The 16,179-nt window shown below is 38.3% G+C and overlaps 1 protein-coding gene across 13 annotated transcripts in view; it reads right to left on the bottom strand.

The window, feature by feature from the left end:
• Positions 1 to 16,179, bottom strand: part of Dock9 (dedicator of cytokinesis 9) — a 260,684-nt gene that overhangs the window by 87,429 nt on the left and 157,076 nt on the right. For all 13 annotated transcript variants that reach the window (XR_007210305.1, XM_048341148.1, XM_048341158.1 and 10 more), the window contains exons 16-27: positions 15,970 to 16,049; positions 15,688 to 15,875; positions 15,483 to 15,548; positions 14,243 to 14,335; positions 12,235 to 12,358; positions 11,769 to 11,890; positions 10,600 to 10,686; positions 9,435 to 9,524; positions 8,037 to 8,152; positions 7,696 to 7,765; positions 6,782 to 6,907; positions 5,624 to 5,695 (exon numbers count right to left, since the gene is read on the bottom strand). Coding sequence is in view for 12 of the 13 variants with exons in the window: in XM_048341148.1 (XP_048197105.1) it covers positions 5,624 to 5,695; positions 6,782 to 6,907; positions 7,696 to 7,765; positions 8,037 to 8,152; positions 9,435 to 9,524; positions 10,600 to 10,686; positions 11,769 to 11,890; positions 12,235 to 12,358; positions 14,243 to 14,335; positions 15,483 to 15,548; positions 15,688 to 15,875; positions 15,970 to 16,049 (1,234 nt within the window). In the remaining variant the exon portion in view is untranslated. The remainder of the gene's footprint in view (positions 1 to 5,623; positions 5,696 to 6,781; positions 6,908 to 7,695; positions 7,766 to 8,036; positions 8,153 to 9,434; positions 9,525 to 10,599; positions 10,687 to 11,768; positions 11,891 to 12,234; positions 12,359 to 14,242; positions 14,336 to 15,482; positions 15,549 to 15,687; positions 15,876 to 15,969; positions 16,050 to 16,179) is intronic.

Raw genomic sequence — 16,179 nt, 5'->3', positions numbered from 1 at the left:
TTTTCTTCCTCAAATCTCATAATTTTCACTCACAGAAAACAGTCTTCTCTCTAGACTCTGTGGTAATTTCACTCTCTATTAGGACCCTGAGAATAGCACCTGGCACCTGCACACCCACTCAAACCCCTCCATCATTTCTGAAATCCAGTGTTGAAGCAGGCCATTGTTGTGTGTAGGCTGCTCCCAGCAATAGTGCAGGTGGCAGCAATGCTAAGTAAGGTAAGCTTGTCACTGGGGGCTGTGGGACTCTGATGACTGACTTTGGCCTGCAAACCTTTCAATGGCCTGGCTCACTTCCTTTAGAACTGTGCTGCAATCTAAGATGTATCCTTCTTTCTCTCTCTCCTTCACCCTGGAACAGACCTGGACTGCCCTTTGTCAGCTCTCCCGCCAATTCCTGGGTTATTTCTCATTTTTCCTCATAGTCATTCCCCCTAATGCTTTGCTCCATGGCTAATCTGATCTGGCAACCCAGACTAACACAATCCTGTTCCCCAGTGGAAAGTATAGGCTTAGTTTCAGTGGTCTGGTGTTCACAAATCTACTCTCTAGTTCTGGCTATTCTCTTCCCTGCCCACACCCAAGTTTCCACCTGCTGATTTGTAGTCTGTTAGAATGCACTATTGCCCCTAGGTTAACAACTACTGGCTGCCTTCCAATATCTGCTCTCACTCCTAAACTTCTAATCGGTAAGGTGGATATTCAAAACTAAGGTTGCCTTCACATCCCTTGCAGTTATGTATGGTCATGTAAGTCTAGCCAAAGAAGAAGCAACACAGTGATGTAGGCAACTTCAAGGAACATTAAAAATGTGTTTAGTCGGGCACTGGTGGCTTATGCCTGTAATTCTAGCTACTCAGGAGGCTGAGATCTAAGGATTAAGATTCAAAGCCTTATAAGGCAGGAAAGTCTGTGAGACTCTTATCTCCAAATAACAACCAGGAATCTGGAAGTGGTGCTGTGGCTCAAAGAGGTTGAATACCACCCACGAGCTGAAGGGCTCAGGGACAGTGCCCAGGCCCAGAGTTCAAGCCCCAGCTCGACCAAAAAAAAAAAAAAGTGTTTCCCCTTTCCTGCTGGCTACCCTGTACATGTGATGGTACCTCCAGTTAGATTAAGAGAAGCAGCAGCAGCACTGTAAGGACAAAGCAACAGATAGATGAAATCTGATAACTTATAAAAGAATCTACATATGAGCCTGAATTTCTATGGGGAATGCAATAAGCCTGTTTTTTTCTTCTCTGAGTCACTGCTTTCTTAGGTATTTGTCCCAGTGGCTGAACCTATAGCTTTAGAGTTACAGAGTTTCATGGAAAACTCATTACTTACCATCTCCCTTGGTAAGCCAAGTCCTCTCCTCTCCTGCTTCTTCTAGAGAGCCCTTACTGAATATCTATCAAATCTGACTTGCAATCTTCTGTAGTTTAAGGTAGGCTTATTTAAGTATAATTTACATGTAACAAAATTCATATTTCTTTGTGTGTGCTGGTACTGAGGCTTGAACTTACACTCTTGCTTAGCTTTTTCACATAAGGATAGTGCTCTACCATTTGCGACATATCTTCACTTCTGGCTTTATACTGGTTAATTGGAGATAAGACTCACTCAGATTTGTCTGCCCAGGCTGGCTTCAAACTCAGATCTCAGCTTCCTTAGTAGCTAGGTTTATAGGAATGAGCCATCAGCTCAAAATTCAGACTTTTAAAGTATAAAATTTGGCAAGGGGATATAAATATCCCCTTTAAATAAAGACAGTAAAAGATAATCCATTTATATCACCCCACCACCCAAAGACTGTCTTCTGTCCCAATAGCTTTTCCTTTCCTAGAATGACATAAATGAACTCGTTCACTATGCATGCTTTTGTATCTGAGTTTTTTCATTCAGCAATACTTTTGAGATTCATCTGTTTTGTTGCAAGAATGAATATTTGTTCCTTTTTATTACTTAAGGTTTCATTATTACAATTCGTTTATCCATTTACCAGCTGGTGGGCACTGAGTTGCTTCTAGTTCTTCACTATTATGCTAAAGCCACCATGAGCATTTTTGTACAGGTCTGTGTGAGAGTATAAGCTTTCATTTTTCTTCAGTTAATACCTAGAAGGGTTGAATTAATAGCTCTATCTCAATCATTCTTATTCACTACTCACTCTTATCCCAAATCCCACCTCACTCTGCTAATGCCACTTCTTTATCAATGTCACCATAAAGTATCAATTCTGTACTGGAGGTTAGAAAACTGAAAGGTGGGCCTAAGTATTCCCTTCAACTTTTGTTGGTCACACAGTACAACATGTGAAGCAAGCATAACATTTATGTAATTTTATTACACAAAATCCATGTAAATATGTATCTGTCAGTCACCCAGCTACACCCAGAAATGTACACCGAAGCCATCAGCTCAACACACGTTATGTCCCCAAATGCCAATCAGTGCTAGATACCCTAGAAGAGGACCTGAAGTAACAAAATATCATCTGGCTCCCATACCAGTCCAGAACTCAGGGGCCCCATAAGATAAGTAGCTGGTTGTGGCACTTTCAAAAAGACTCATTAATGAAGGAAAAAGGAAAATCAAGGTCTGTTAGAAAGATAATAGAATTAATCATCTTCAGTATAAAAGTAATAGAACTTGCATTTGATCCAAATTTTGGAAGTCACAAGTGGCATATACACTTGTTCTCTAAATTCAGAGAACTGGAATAGAAGACTAGAACACATAATTCTTAAGAAGTAAATTCCTAAATAAATATAAGAAACATAAAAACAATGAATTCAAACATATAAAGCTCATTACTTCTATAAAAGTGTCAACATGAAGATATGAAGGCTCCAAAAATGTCATGGAGTTCCTGGATCAACCATCCTGGGAAGAGCTGTTAGCATGAACAGTAACAAAGGCAGACTCAAAATGCAAAGGTTCCAAAGGGGTAAGGAGATACTTTCAAATCTTTTGGAGTAAATTGTTCTATGGCTAAGCTTCCTCCTTTTAGATGCCAGGGTTCTCGAGGCAGCTAGATAACAATTTAAGATGTATTCTCTAAATACCCTCTGAATACTGCTTGAGGACCAAGATATAATTAAGTTACAAAAAAGGTTGTGCATTTGAGTGGTTTGGACAAAGTTCCAAAGACAAGGTATTCCCCAGAGCAGAAGTGTTGGGGAATCATGTCACGAGGCTGGAAATGGCAGGACAGCTGTGAACAGCTGTGAACATGAGTTTTGGGCTCTGTTCAGTCACTTTGTGGGTCTATACTTCTGCCTTTATCTCCGTGAGACTGGGGAGGGATTAGACTAGAAGATGCTGTTCAAATTCCTCTCATTCATACAATGCTATGGTATAATTTGCCATCTTGAAAACACACACAAACACCAAGAGAAGAGATAGATTTCTTTACTAACGTTCTAACGTGACTGTTGAATAAATGACATTAATATTTGAGTTCAAATACATTTCCTATAAGTGTTCTCAGAAGCATTCATTTCCATCTGGATCTCCTCTCCTGTGGTCTACACTACAGCCCTAAACTGGAAAGGGGCAACTATAGTACTCTAATTGTGTGGTGGTGGCTCCTAACTATTCACTATCACAGTTCTCTTCTTGGCCTAGTCTGCTGTCCTTCAGATCTTGAAACTCCTATTTATTCACGAGAATCCATCTTGATCCACTGCTCTTCTACCAGGCTATGGCTCCTTGTATTCAGAATGCTCCTGAGTTCTCTGGGCTGTGCTGACCACTATTAGAGAGCTCATCACAAAGTGAAGTGACCACTGAGCTGGTGATATGCTTCCCTTACATTTACCTTTCTAATAATTGGGCCTCATACATACTAGGTGCTCAATTGCTGAATATAGTTACATTTTTAAATACAGTTATGTCATCATCCACTCTACAGTGATATTTATTTTGAGGCACTTTGCTGTGGGCTGAATTGTGTCTTGCCTGCCAATTCATACAATGAAGTTCTAACCCCCGAAATATCCCAGCAAGTGACTGCATTTTTAGATAGCTTCTTTAAAAAGGTGATTGATGTGAAGTGAGACTGGAGAGTAGACCGATTCGGTATGACGGCTGTCCTCATGTGGAGAAATTAGGACACAAACCTACATTCACAGAAGGCAGCTACCCACAGGCTGAGAGGTCTCGGCATATCCCTTGACCTTGGACATTTTGGGATCTGAACTGAGAAAATAAACTTCTATTATCTAAGTCACCTAGTTTTTGGCAACCCTACAGAACTAAGAGTCTATAAATCATATACTGTATATAACAACATTTTAAACAGAAAAGTAATATATTCATTAAAACATGCACACTTAGCTACATATTGCTAATCTGTTAGATTTCTTTCTTGGCAGACTGTTCTGGCATGATTTAAATGGTGCATTTCTGTTTGGAAGGCAGGGTCCACTTCTATTTTGGCATCTTCCCAAGCACTAAACCCCAGAATATTTAATGGAATTTAAAAAGGGGAGAAAAAGGGGATGGATGGGGATACATACCACCTGGTCATACACCAGGGCCTGTTCTACTAGAGAAGAGCACAGCTTCAGTTCTGAACCTTCAACCTTTTAACCAGCAAACTCTAAAAGCCTTTTTAAGGCTTCTGAACAGACAGTCCCCTATACAGAAGGCTTAGGTCTTGATCCTCTGTCCTTCTCACTTTTCTTTTACCCTTAAGAATTGAAATACAAGCATTCCAAGTGAAAAATTAACAGTATGAGCCTTGCAACCTTTTCTCCTACACTGTCATCCCATACCAAATTCCCAACTAGACCCCTTCCCCCAGCTATAATACAAGCCACAGTTCATTATTACAGTGACAACTCCAGGACTTCCTCAAAAGTCTCAGAAGGAGCTCTTCCAACCATCAAACTGAGATAGACATATGGCCAGCTGTGCTGACTACATAGGAACTTACAAAACTCTAACTACCTTGAGTCAAAAATAGCCAGAAGTTAAGACCAGCACTAATCAGAAGACCAGTAATCTCAGGAATGAGCCCACAGGAACAAAGGGACAGTATGAAAGGTGTGGAAGAAAACAGGGCCACAAAAGCACACACATTCAGGTACTATCAGAAGAAGACACTGAGATTGTACATTTGCTCTTGAGAGATTGTCTCATTTTATTAATTGTTCTAGATGACAATCCCATCAAAGCCATAGAGAAATATCTACAATGGTCAAGGCTCTGAAATACTAGGAAATGGCCTGTTAATGCTTAGACGCCTACTACTACTCGCATTTCAAAAGCTTCAAATTGGGTTGGTTCCAAAACCTGGAGCCAGCTCCACTCACTAGCAGCATTACCCTGTGCAGGTCAATCTGGCCTCGGGCTAATGTATGAAACTGTAACCTCTCTGTACATCACTTTGACAATAAATAAGAAAAATAAAATTAAAAATAATCTGGCCTCGGGGTATAAAGTGTTTCCTCATTTATGAAATGGGTAAAACTAGTCCTTCCTTCATACAATGGTTACAAAGCTACAATATTCCATTACTTCCGAAGCACACAGGACAAATACCTTATCTGGAAAGTATGAACAAGTGTTAGATACACACACAATGGGAGAGATATTCCCCTACAAACACTGGTCTCCATGTGAAGCAACATACCTTGACTTTGCAGTTTTCTATCAAATGCTGAGCCATGGATTTTATCAGCACATCAAAGAAAAACCAAGAATACTAAAAGAAAAGAATAAAAAAAGGACTCCAGTAAGAAAACAACAGCAAATTAGTAGGTAAGAGAAGAAATTTCTTTGGTTGAAAATGTTATTAGCTAAAAGTAGGTGTGACCTACAACACAGCTGAACCTTCTTGCAAACTTACCATCTGACCCAAGAGGCCAGGGTGGCCTCATGTTTTCTACTCAAACCAGAAATGCCACTTGTTGGGAAACTAAATACCTATTAGCAAGAGGCACTGCAGTGTGTGATCCCTTGCTTGATAACATTTGCCCTTACAATCTAAATCAGTTTCCCCTACTGATTTGAACATAATGATTTATACTCAAGAGCCAATGTGATTTTGAATATGGTAACTAACTCTCTGTAGCTCTTATCTGAAGTTACAATAGGCAAAGTTGAAACTGGAGAACTAACTCAGTTGCTACTTTTTTGGGAAGCAGCAATTATCTCTTCAAGATACACAAAGGGTAAATTGATCATTAATCAGTTTTTGAAAATTCATTTTCTTTTGGGACATGGTCTCTCTGTGGCTGGTCTTGAACGAGGGACTACAAGTGATCTTCCTGCTTCGGCATCTTGAGTAACTGAGACTACAAACTTGTACCAACATGCTAAACCCTTCATTTATTTAACTGACAGATAAAAACATGAAAATTATACACACTATTGTGCAATATGTATGATCTAATACATACAATATGCATATTATATAATGTTTAAATTAGGTTATATGTATATCTCAAATTTTTTGATCATTTTTGATAAAAACAATTCTCCCTTGTAGAAAGAAATGTACTATATATTATTTTTTCCATAGTCATCCTACCTTGCAACATCATGCCAGAACTTTTTGCTTCTAACAGTAATAGCATTCACTGACCAATTCTTCTACCACCAACCCCCTCGACCCCATATAATCAGATTTGTTTTATTCTGTTTGGGGGAAGTGCTACTGATCAAAACCAGAAAACTCTACATACTAAGCAAGCACTCTACCAGAGAGCTACATCCCTCCTACCCCAACCTCTTGGCCTCAGTGAATCAGATTTAATACTGAAGAGGTAGGCTAGCTAGCCTGACATACCTTCAGCAGTTTGTTGCTGGTAAGGAAGTCAGCAGAAGGCTTGAGAATGGTGGTCATGGATTTGGTCAGTTCTTCATGCACTGTCTTATACTCAGAGGCAATATATGGCTCAGCCTTATAAGCATACTTTGAAAAAAAGAGAAGGAGATTTTACTATGTTGGTTCTCTAAATTGGGCTAAAAGCCCGAGAGGTGCTAAAGAGTTGAGATAAAGGACTGAGGTATGATTTCACGGGTGGGGTGGGAGAGGAAGGATGAAAACAAAGGTGGGAGGTGATTGCTATGTGGCACAAAGAGGGAGTTCCAGATGTCTTCAAGGGACCCTTTAAAATAGTGAGTCATGTGACTCAGGTCAGTGGTCACCTAGCCCATATCCATCTACAAAGGGACTTCAAAGAATGTGTCACATAGCACTGGTAACTGATGTCCTGAAAAATCCAAAGTTTATTTCATAGATTTTGTTCACAAGGGTAGCGTTTTAGACCAGTAACTTCACTATGGTTATTGAATGTTATATATATAAGGAATCTATTGAATTTGTCCTTAACAGCATCTCTTGTTGCTCAAACACGGTCTGTCATTTTGCTGATAATTTTAGATGGAGAAAAGAAAAAGATTACTAACTCTATTAGAAGTATATCTAAGAATAAATAAAAATTGTTTACTTCTTTGTCATTTGAATCATATTAATAGTTCAAAGGATGAAATTAAGTGAATAAAGGAATGGTTGTTTCTCCTCATATTTCCATTTGTTCAGATACAAGCACTCATGATAAACACAGAAGAGAAGGCATAGGTCTTAAGTTCCAAGTACATCCAAAATAACCAGGCTTGTAAAAAGCAAGTCCTTAGAAGGAAAATTGGAGAGCCACAGATGTAAATGACTATAACATTTTTGTTTGTTTGTTTACGTACCTTAACATATGACCTCAAGTGGCTCTCCAATCCTTCCTCATGGCACTGGGCAACCACATGAATAATGACCCTACACACCACAGGAATGAATAAAGCAATGAATAGTAATGTGAAAATGGAAACATTTCATTATTATCACAGCAGCAGTAGAACAATGATGATGCTATTGGCACTTAGGAAACAGAGACAAGGAATTAGATGGGGTTTCTATATATGGGATCAAAAGACATTTCTCCAATATAATGTTCAGCATGTACTAGCATCCCAGATATGCATGACTGTGCTCCAGATGTAGACAGATTGGGAAGGAAGAAGACTATCTATGCATCCACCTCCCTTACCGAGTCACATTAACTGCGACTTCCTCCTGGGTGGCTCTGGTGAGGACTCGGAACAGCTGATTTAGGATGGTAGGCAGGAAGGCAATCATCACGTGGCCTTCCATTGCATGTAGACTCTACACACAAGAAATGGTGAAGGACGTGTTACCATTGAACTCCTGGGTACCAAAGATTCTTCCCATTCACACTCCTAAGTAACTGGAATGATAGGCATAAGCCACCATACTCAGCTACTTTATCTTTTAAGAAATTCAGTAGTCTCCACTAAGATTCAAATTAGGATGAAAGAACTTTCTCTAAAGTGAATGGAAGGCTGGAAACAGGCATAAAGGCCTCCACAAATGTACAAGTCGAGATCCTCAGACACCGTGACACGGCACAGGGTAGGATTAGTATTGCTAATTTCTTGTCGTTATGATAAGGATTAGCCAGGTAGGCTGATGTAGTCACGAAAATCCTTAAAATTGGAACAGAGAACTAGAAGAGGAATACGACTGGAGCTGTCACCAAACAAGAGTGCTCAGAGATGCCACAGTACTATCACTGAGATGGATGTTGGCTCTTAAACCATCTCATAATTAATATCTATTTTTGAGAAGATACTGATATTTTTTATCCTTGATTAAACCCCCAAAATTCTACTCTTTCTCATATTTCTTATTTTATTCCATGCCAAGGATCCCATTTAGCTACTTCCCCATTTCAAAATATTCCCACACAATCACACTGGATGAAAGCTCATACATAAGCTCTATTATGTTCTTGTTGAACGGTGACTCCAGGAGCCTGCCTAACTCATGCACAAAGCTGAGACAGGCTAAGCTTATTTTCTTTGATTTATTCACTTTGCTTGCAGTCATCAAGAATACATTATCTCTTACAAGGACTGCTATGATTTGATGTGTCCTTCAAAGAGCATTAGGATTGGGAGGTCGGGTCTTATAAGAGGTGATCAAACCAGAGGGCTCTGCTTTATGAGCGGATTAAAACTGTTATTGCTGAAGTGCTTTTAAAAAAAAAATGGTAGAAATAGATTCCTTATAAAAAAGATGTGTTCGGTTCTTCCTCTCCTTCTCTTCCCTTACTCTCTTTCTCTTGCATTTCACTATGAGTAACACAGTAAGGCAACCCTCTGCAGATGAACTTCTTAATCTGAGAACTGAGAGGAAATATATTTCTTCTTTATAAATTACCCAGTCTCAGGATCGTTACAGTAGCACAAAATCTACTTCTCACCACTATTTAAAACCACATAATACTAGCCACGTGATGACATCCAGGTAAGGACGTCTCTACAGAAGTTTCCAAGAGGCAAGAACAACACTCACCACTAAACAGAAAACTCAGCATATTCCATACTCATTCAAATAAAGGGCTTTTAGAAAAGCTATCCGATACCTTAAGATATTTTACAAGTTCATTTCCTAAGGCTTGAGCTCCAGATTCTGTTTTCTGACAGTACTGGAAAAAATTATGCAAATGTTGATCCTAGAGTGAAGGAGGAAAAAAAGAAAGCCTATTATTATATATACAATAGAAATAGGAATATTTGCTTCTTATACAAGCAAATGTGGTTTTTAAGACCATGTAATTGATCATATAAAAATGACACCATCTGAGGCTGGAAATGGCTTAGCGGCAGAGTGCTTGCCTAGCATGCATGAAGACCTGGGTTCGATTCCTCAGTACCACATAAACAGAAAAAGCCAGAAGTGGAGCTATGGCTCAAATGGTAGATTACTAGCCTTAAGCAAAAAGAAGCCAGGGAGAGTGCTCAGGCCCTGAGTACAAGCCCCATGACTGGCAAAAAAAAAAGACAACATCTTGCTGGGCACCAGTAGCTCACATCAGTAATCCTAGCAACACAGGACACTGAGATCTGAGGATCAAGGTTCAAAGCCAGCCTGAGCAGGAAAGTCCTTAAGACTTTTATTTCCAATTGACTACCAGAAAACCGGAAGTGGTGCAGGTGGTAGAGCGCTAGCCTTGAGCTATAGAGTTCAGGGACATCGCCTAGGCCCAGAGTTCAAGTCCCACAACAGACCAAAAAAAAAAAACCCCAAACAAACAAACAAACAAGAACCCCAACAAAGAATCCTCCAACAATGAAATCCTTTACTTTCTGTACACAAATAAAAAATAATCAAAGGTAAAAAAGATCCTTGAACAACACAGGAAAATTGTTGAAAAATGATCCTTTTACTAACATATTGAAACACCTTCTATTTACTTTCTTAAGCTGGGGATATGGCCTAGGGGTAGGGTGCTCGCCCCGTATACAAGAAGCCCTGAGTTTAATTCCTCAGCACCACATATATAGAAAAGGCCAGAAAGGGCGCCATGGCTCAAGTGATAGAGTGCTAGCCTTGAGCAAAAAGAAGCCAGGGACAGTGCTCAGGTTCTGAGTTCAAGCCCCAAGACTGGCAAAAAAGAAACTATATACTTTCTTCAAATGAAGGTTTATAGAGTAAAAGTAAATCCATGTACTGGGATTCTTTATCTTAAAAAAAATGGTAAACTCAGCCATAAACCACTACTGAACTTTCGATGGACCAGCACATACCTGGGTATACACTGTAGAAACTAGATGAGTTGAAACTTTCAACAGTGGCTTGCCTCCATCTACCCATTTAATTTCTGGACCACAATGCTGAAAAATAGAGAAAGAAAAAACAAGCTATACCTCAGTTTTTAAGATGACCATCAATGAGGGTACTCATAGGGGGCGGGGGGGGGGGTGCGCACAGCTGAAAACTCAAAGGGCTTCAATGACTGGATAGCTACAACTGGCCACAGCAAGGAATGCAGCTAACATTAATTTCTGCCTACTTTCTTCCCCTAAGTACAATGCTCTTCCTTTTATTAGGTGTTCTAAGTTATCACTTCTGTTTAGATGCAGTTGTGTGAGCTGCAATTAAACAAAATGATCCATTCCTATGTGATAGAGATGAATTCTATTTCCAATGTCTTAACCAAAGTTAGGTAGAATGCATCAGATAAAGCAAATAGAGGATAGGTACTTCTGGCATAGGCCAAGGACCAATCTCTACAATTACTTTACCTTATGTTAGTTAACTCTATTTTGGCCATGTTCTGACTAGGATTTATAACTGAAAAAATGTAGGATTTGTCCTACTTTTGGGTACTTTTAACTTTGTGTCTGTAATATGGACTCAGGATTGGCATTATAGAAGCATTGTGAAACATTAAAAGAACAGACTTATCTAGTGTGTTATAAAAACAGAAGTCTTTTTTAAGGTGGTTAAAATAAGTGCAAAGCCAAGAAAGCACTTAGAGAAATAGAAAAAAAATCAGACCTTTATGAGTCAGAAAGATTTCAGAATGTGGGTGAGAAATTTGCTTCCTATATCTACATTAAACCAGAAGAAAATACCTAATAATTTGCATAACCCTAAGAACTCATCTTTATTTGAGCACGCTGACTTTGTAGAGATGGACTTCTATATAATCCAGTATCTCCAAGTATCTATTTCCCTGGTGGGGCACTGAGTACACGGTAATGAATTCTAACATTGTGATAAGTATAAGTAGCAGTGGCTTCTAATTGCCTTTGTTTACTTGAAAATGAATAATGAAAAACAAAACATTATGAATGGTAAAAATATCGTGTGTGTGTGTGTGTGTGTGTGTGTGTGTGTGTGTGTATTACTGTTAGTTGTTCTTTAATATTTTCTAAAGGAACCGGGATAAACCAATATTAAAACCCTATACCCTGCCCATGCCAATCTCCTGGTATCCAAGGTAGCCAGATGGAAGATTGGCTGAAACGGGGACATGCTGCTCGTTAGTCACCACCCTTCCATCTTTCAGGAGAGGAAGCCAAGAATATCCAACTGTTGAAAACAAAGAACAAAAAAAAAATCCACTGTCAGTATATGAAAACCTATAAAAGAAAATCACAGCAAAACTGAGTTTTAAGAACTGTTACTATTGATCAGAGTAGGAAATTTAAACGGCCTAGATTATGGCCTCTGTAGGACATTTTCCACATGTACTCTGGCCCCTTTAAGGTTAGAATTCTAAAAATTTCCATGTTCAGCCAGGCATGCTATTTCCATGCTACTTACAAACTTCATCTATAAATCTTTTCCAAAGGATGAAAATGCAGACGCAAAATACAATTTAGGAATTGAACATGCAATTAAAAAAAAATCACAGGGATGATGAAATTCCCTACCTTGTGTTTCAACAACATCTTTCTTCTTTGTGCTTCCCTTACTTGAATTATCACAACTGACATGAAAGAATGTGAACAGCAAGTGGTGCTTTTCATGTAGCTGGGTGGGCAATTCTATTTTAATCTACAAGGAAGACAAAATAACAGTCTTGCCAATATTCTAAAACATCAAAATTTTGGAGAAAGCAGATATTTTCATTCAATACATAGATGTGTATTTTATTCTCCAAACTGTTTTTTTTGTTGTTGTTGTTGTTTTTAACTAATTGCACTTGAAGATTCCCAAATTGTAAACTTCTGTCAGTGGAGAGATGGACATGAATTTATTGGCTAGAATTCACAAGTTGATGGGCATTCCAAATGTAAAATAACTGGAAAACAGTAACCACTACACAGACCTTATAGCAAATGAAAATCCAGGGTTTGACATTTCTAAGTAGGACTCATATGACAGTACATTGAACTGCACTTGATCTCTGAACAATGTGAGTTTGAAAAATGTGTGTCTGCTTAAATGCAGAATACCATTCGTTGTGGTTTAAATAAAAAACTGAATTTGCCAGGCCATGGTGGCTCACACCTGTAATCCTAGCTACTCGGGAGGCTGAGATATGAGAAGCAGGGTTTGAAACCACTCTGGGTAGGAAAATTTGTGAGTCTCTTATCTCTAATAAATGATTCAGAAAAAGCCAGAAGTGGCAATGTAGCTCAAGTGGTAGTGTTACCTGGAGCAAAAGGAGCTCAGGGGAAGTGCCCAGGCCCAGAGTTCAAACCCCAGGATCAGCAAAATAACAAAACCCTGAATTTAGTCCAGTTCCTCATACAGGCTAAATGCATGATCTACCACTGAGCCACACACAATTCTATGCAGAGTTTTTTAGATTTATATTTAAAAAAGGACAAACTACACAACCTAGAAATTTGTATTAAAATTAAGAATAAAATAGGTAGTCCAGCACTACTGGCTCCACCTGTAATCCTACTCAGGAAGCTGAGATCTGAGGATCACAGTTCAAAGCCACCTGGGGCAGAAAAGTCCCTGTGAGACTCATCTCCAGTTACCACTCAAAACCAGAAGTCGAACTATGGCTCAAAGGGGGTAGAGATTTGAGCAGAAGTACTCAGGGACAGCACCTAGCTGAGCCCTGAGTTCAAGCCTCACAAAAAGAAGAGTGGGGAGATATAAAGTATACATGGATAATAATCTATCTTATCAATTATTACTATAAAAGATACACAATCTATTATTAAAAGTGTTGTATCAAAATTTATGCATACACTTAACAAAGCATATATAATGCCATCTGCAGTCAAAAGAAATGTGAACAAACATAAAGCTGCCATAAAACTATCGTAGGATATAATTTGATAGTCACTTCCTATTGCTACTTCAAGTGAGTTCACGTGTTTCATGTATTTGCTTAAAATGCTGGATGACATTTATCATATGTGTGAGTGGTTTATCTTTCCGGTAAATTGTATCTGGAAGTAAAAGGTGATCTCTCATGGTTCTCTCACGGGTTTTTACCATATAAAATATGTCTAACATACAAAATGTGTATTAATTGACTATAAGTCAATATCAGGCTAAGTTTAGGGAACTCAAAAGTTAATGGATTTTTGACTGTTAGAGAGCATATCAGCACTAAGCTAGCTGTTCAAGATCCAATAGCATATTATAATCCTATAAAAGAATACCTAGTGATTGAAAAAAATTCAGATTTAACAAATATAACTGTACTCAAATATGAATTTGAAAGGAAATATGTCAGAATATAAATTATGATAGTAATAGTGGAATTACAAGCATTTCTATTTTATTTGTATTTTCTAAATTACTATTTCTAATAATGAAGATGTTACATGAATAATTTGGAAAATCTGTAAAATTATACAGCATTCACGGTATGGTAGGCAGCTTCCCTTGAATTTTGCTTTATCAAGCAAATAACTTGAAGTTTCCCTTAAAACTGGCTCAATTTGGTTATCCTTCAAAAATATCACTTACTTCATCATAAAATTCTGGGTTTTGGTGGTGGTGTAAAACTGCAGCAAAGGCGCTTCTGGTGAACACTGGGCCTCCAGGTCTGCCATAAATGCACTAAAATGAGAAGTAGCAGGGGCAAACACCTGGGTTTAATTAGTGGAGTGAGAAATCAAACTTAGATGTTATATAGAAAGTGGCATTTTCACAGCATAATTGTCACATAGCTACCTTAGCTAGATTTCTTCTGCAAGGAGATTCTAGGCATTACTGTGACTGTAGTGCACTTCAGCAGGCCTGCTTGTGCCCTCCCATTGCCACACCTCCATGCCTAGGTTAGGTCTTACTGTTTCCTTTCACATCTCTATACCTTTGCTTTACAATCTATTTAAATACTCTCTTGCTCTTCAGAAAAATCAATGATTCCTTACTCTCTATGTCCTCTAAGTGTTTTTCTATGGAAATTATTTTGGGTTTTTTTCTTTTCCAAAGAACTATTTCAGTTCCTTCTGTGTGCCAAAATTCTGTTCTCTGTGACTGCTGTGTTTTTCACTGATTTTCTTTTCTTTTTAAATGGTACTGGGGTGTGAACTTAGGAACTTAAGCTTGCTGGGCAGGCTTTCTCTGCTGAGCCTGCTGGGGGCTCACTTCTTGTGTGGGCATGCACCTGGACTGATCCATCTACTTTATCATAGCTGGAATGACAGATGTATACCACCAGTCCAGCTTCTTTTACTGAGATGGACTATTGTTAGTTTTTGTTTTGCTGGTTTAGAACCACAATCCTTCTACCACTACTCCTATATTACACATTTAATAAAGATCATCTGTTGCTAGTCTATCATTCCATTATGAATGCTATTCATATCATAATTCTTAGTCATATGATGCTTGCCTCAAATGGTACAGTGTCTATTAAATTGAATATGGATAAGAAATTACATCTCAAAAGAGGTGACATTGATCAAGATGCACTGTACTTATAAACTGATTTTTGGAATGGTAACTTCTTCATATAACCACTTAAATAAAAATATAATTAAAACTTTCATCTCGAGGATAACTCAACAGTCAGTTATGGACAAGAACTTAAGTATTCCATATTCTCTAAGATTCAGGTGTGTTTTTATAGTATAACATCATATATATTTGACTCATGTCAATTAGAATGTGCCAGATTTCTTTAGTTGTATAATACTGTGCAGCTGCACTTTTAAAACAGAAAAATTAGAATATGCTAGTGAATATACATGGAAAAACAAACCTTCAGGGGCTGAGAGTCTTCCTCATCTGAATCTTTAAATTCAATGCAAATAGCAATGTTCCTGGCCTACAAGATATTTAAAAGAGAAAGCAATAAGAAAATTACTAGCAAACGTCAGAATATGTATCTACTTATAGAAGCCATATAAAGCTGAATCCTAAAAGGACTCTGCTATAAAGAATGAGACCTCAATCTTGGCACTCACCTTGGCAAAAGACTTCTGACTGTCATATTTCAAGTACTTAGGATAAACGTAAAGGTGGTTGTTGTAGACAGTATAAGGCTGAGTATGTTTTGGTATGCAGGGCACAAATTCTTCAACTTCAAACGTGATTGGAATTTTAGTACAGGCTTCAAATTGCTTCATGGGAATGTATGATGAATTGACATAATCTGAAAGACATTCAAAACAATCCAAATTGAAGGAAAGGCTAACTAAACAAACAAAAAAAGTTCTGTCTCTTTATAATACAGAATTTATACTTACTAGGGAATTCTGAGGAAACATTATCAATAGTAATATCCAGATTGCCTAAAATCACTGGGAGCTTAGCCATTTTCTCAGGTCTACAAACAAAAGAGGAAAAACAAATCAATTAGATAAACAGTGAAACCTACAGGTTAGAGTGGGAGTTCAAGAGAAGAGCATGTCACTGTAACATACTACAAAAGCTACTTTAAACCTTCTAGTAGACAC

Source organism: Perognathus longimembris, chromosome 3 (assembly GCF_023159225.1).
Source record: "Perognathus longimembris pacificus isolate PPM17 chromosome 3, ASM2315922v1, whole genome shotgun sequence".
Classification (NCBI taxonomy): Eukaryota; Metazoa; Chordata; class Mammalia; order Rodentia; family Heteromyidae; genus Perognathus; species Perognathus longimembris.
Note: the sequence above shows the minus strand (reverse complement) of the source record. Positions and strands in the feature narration are given on the sequence as shown.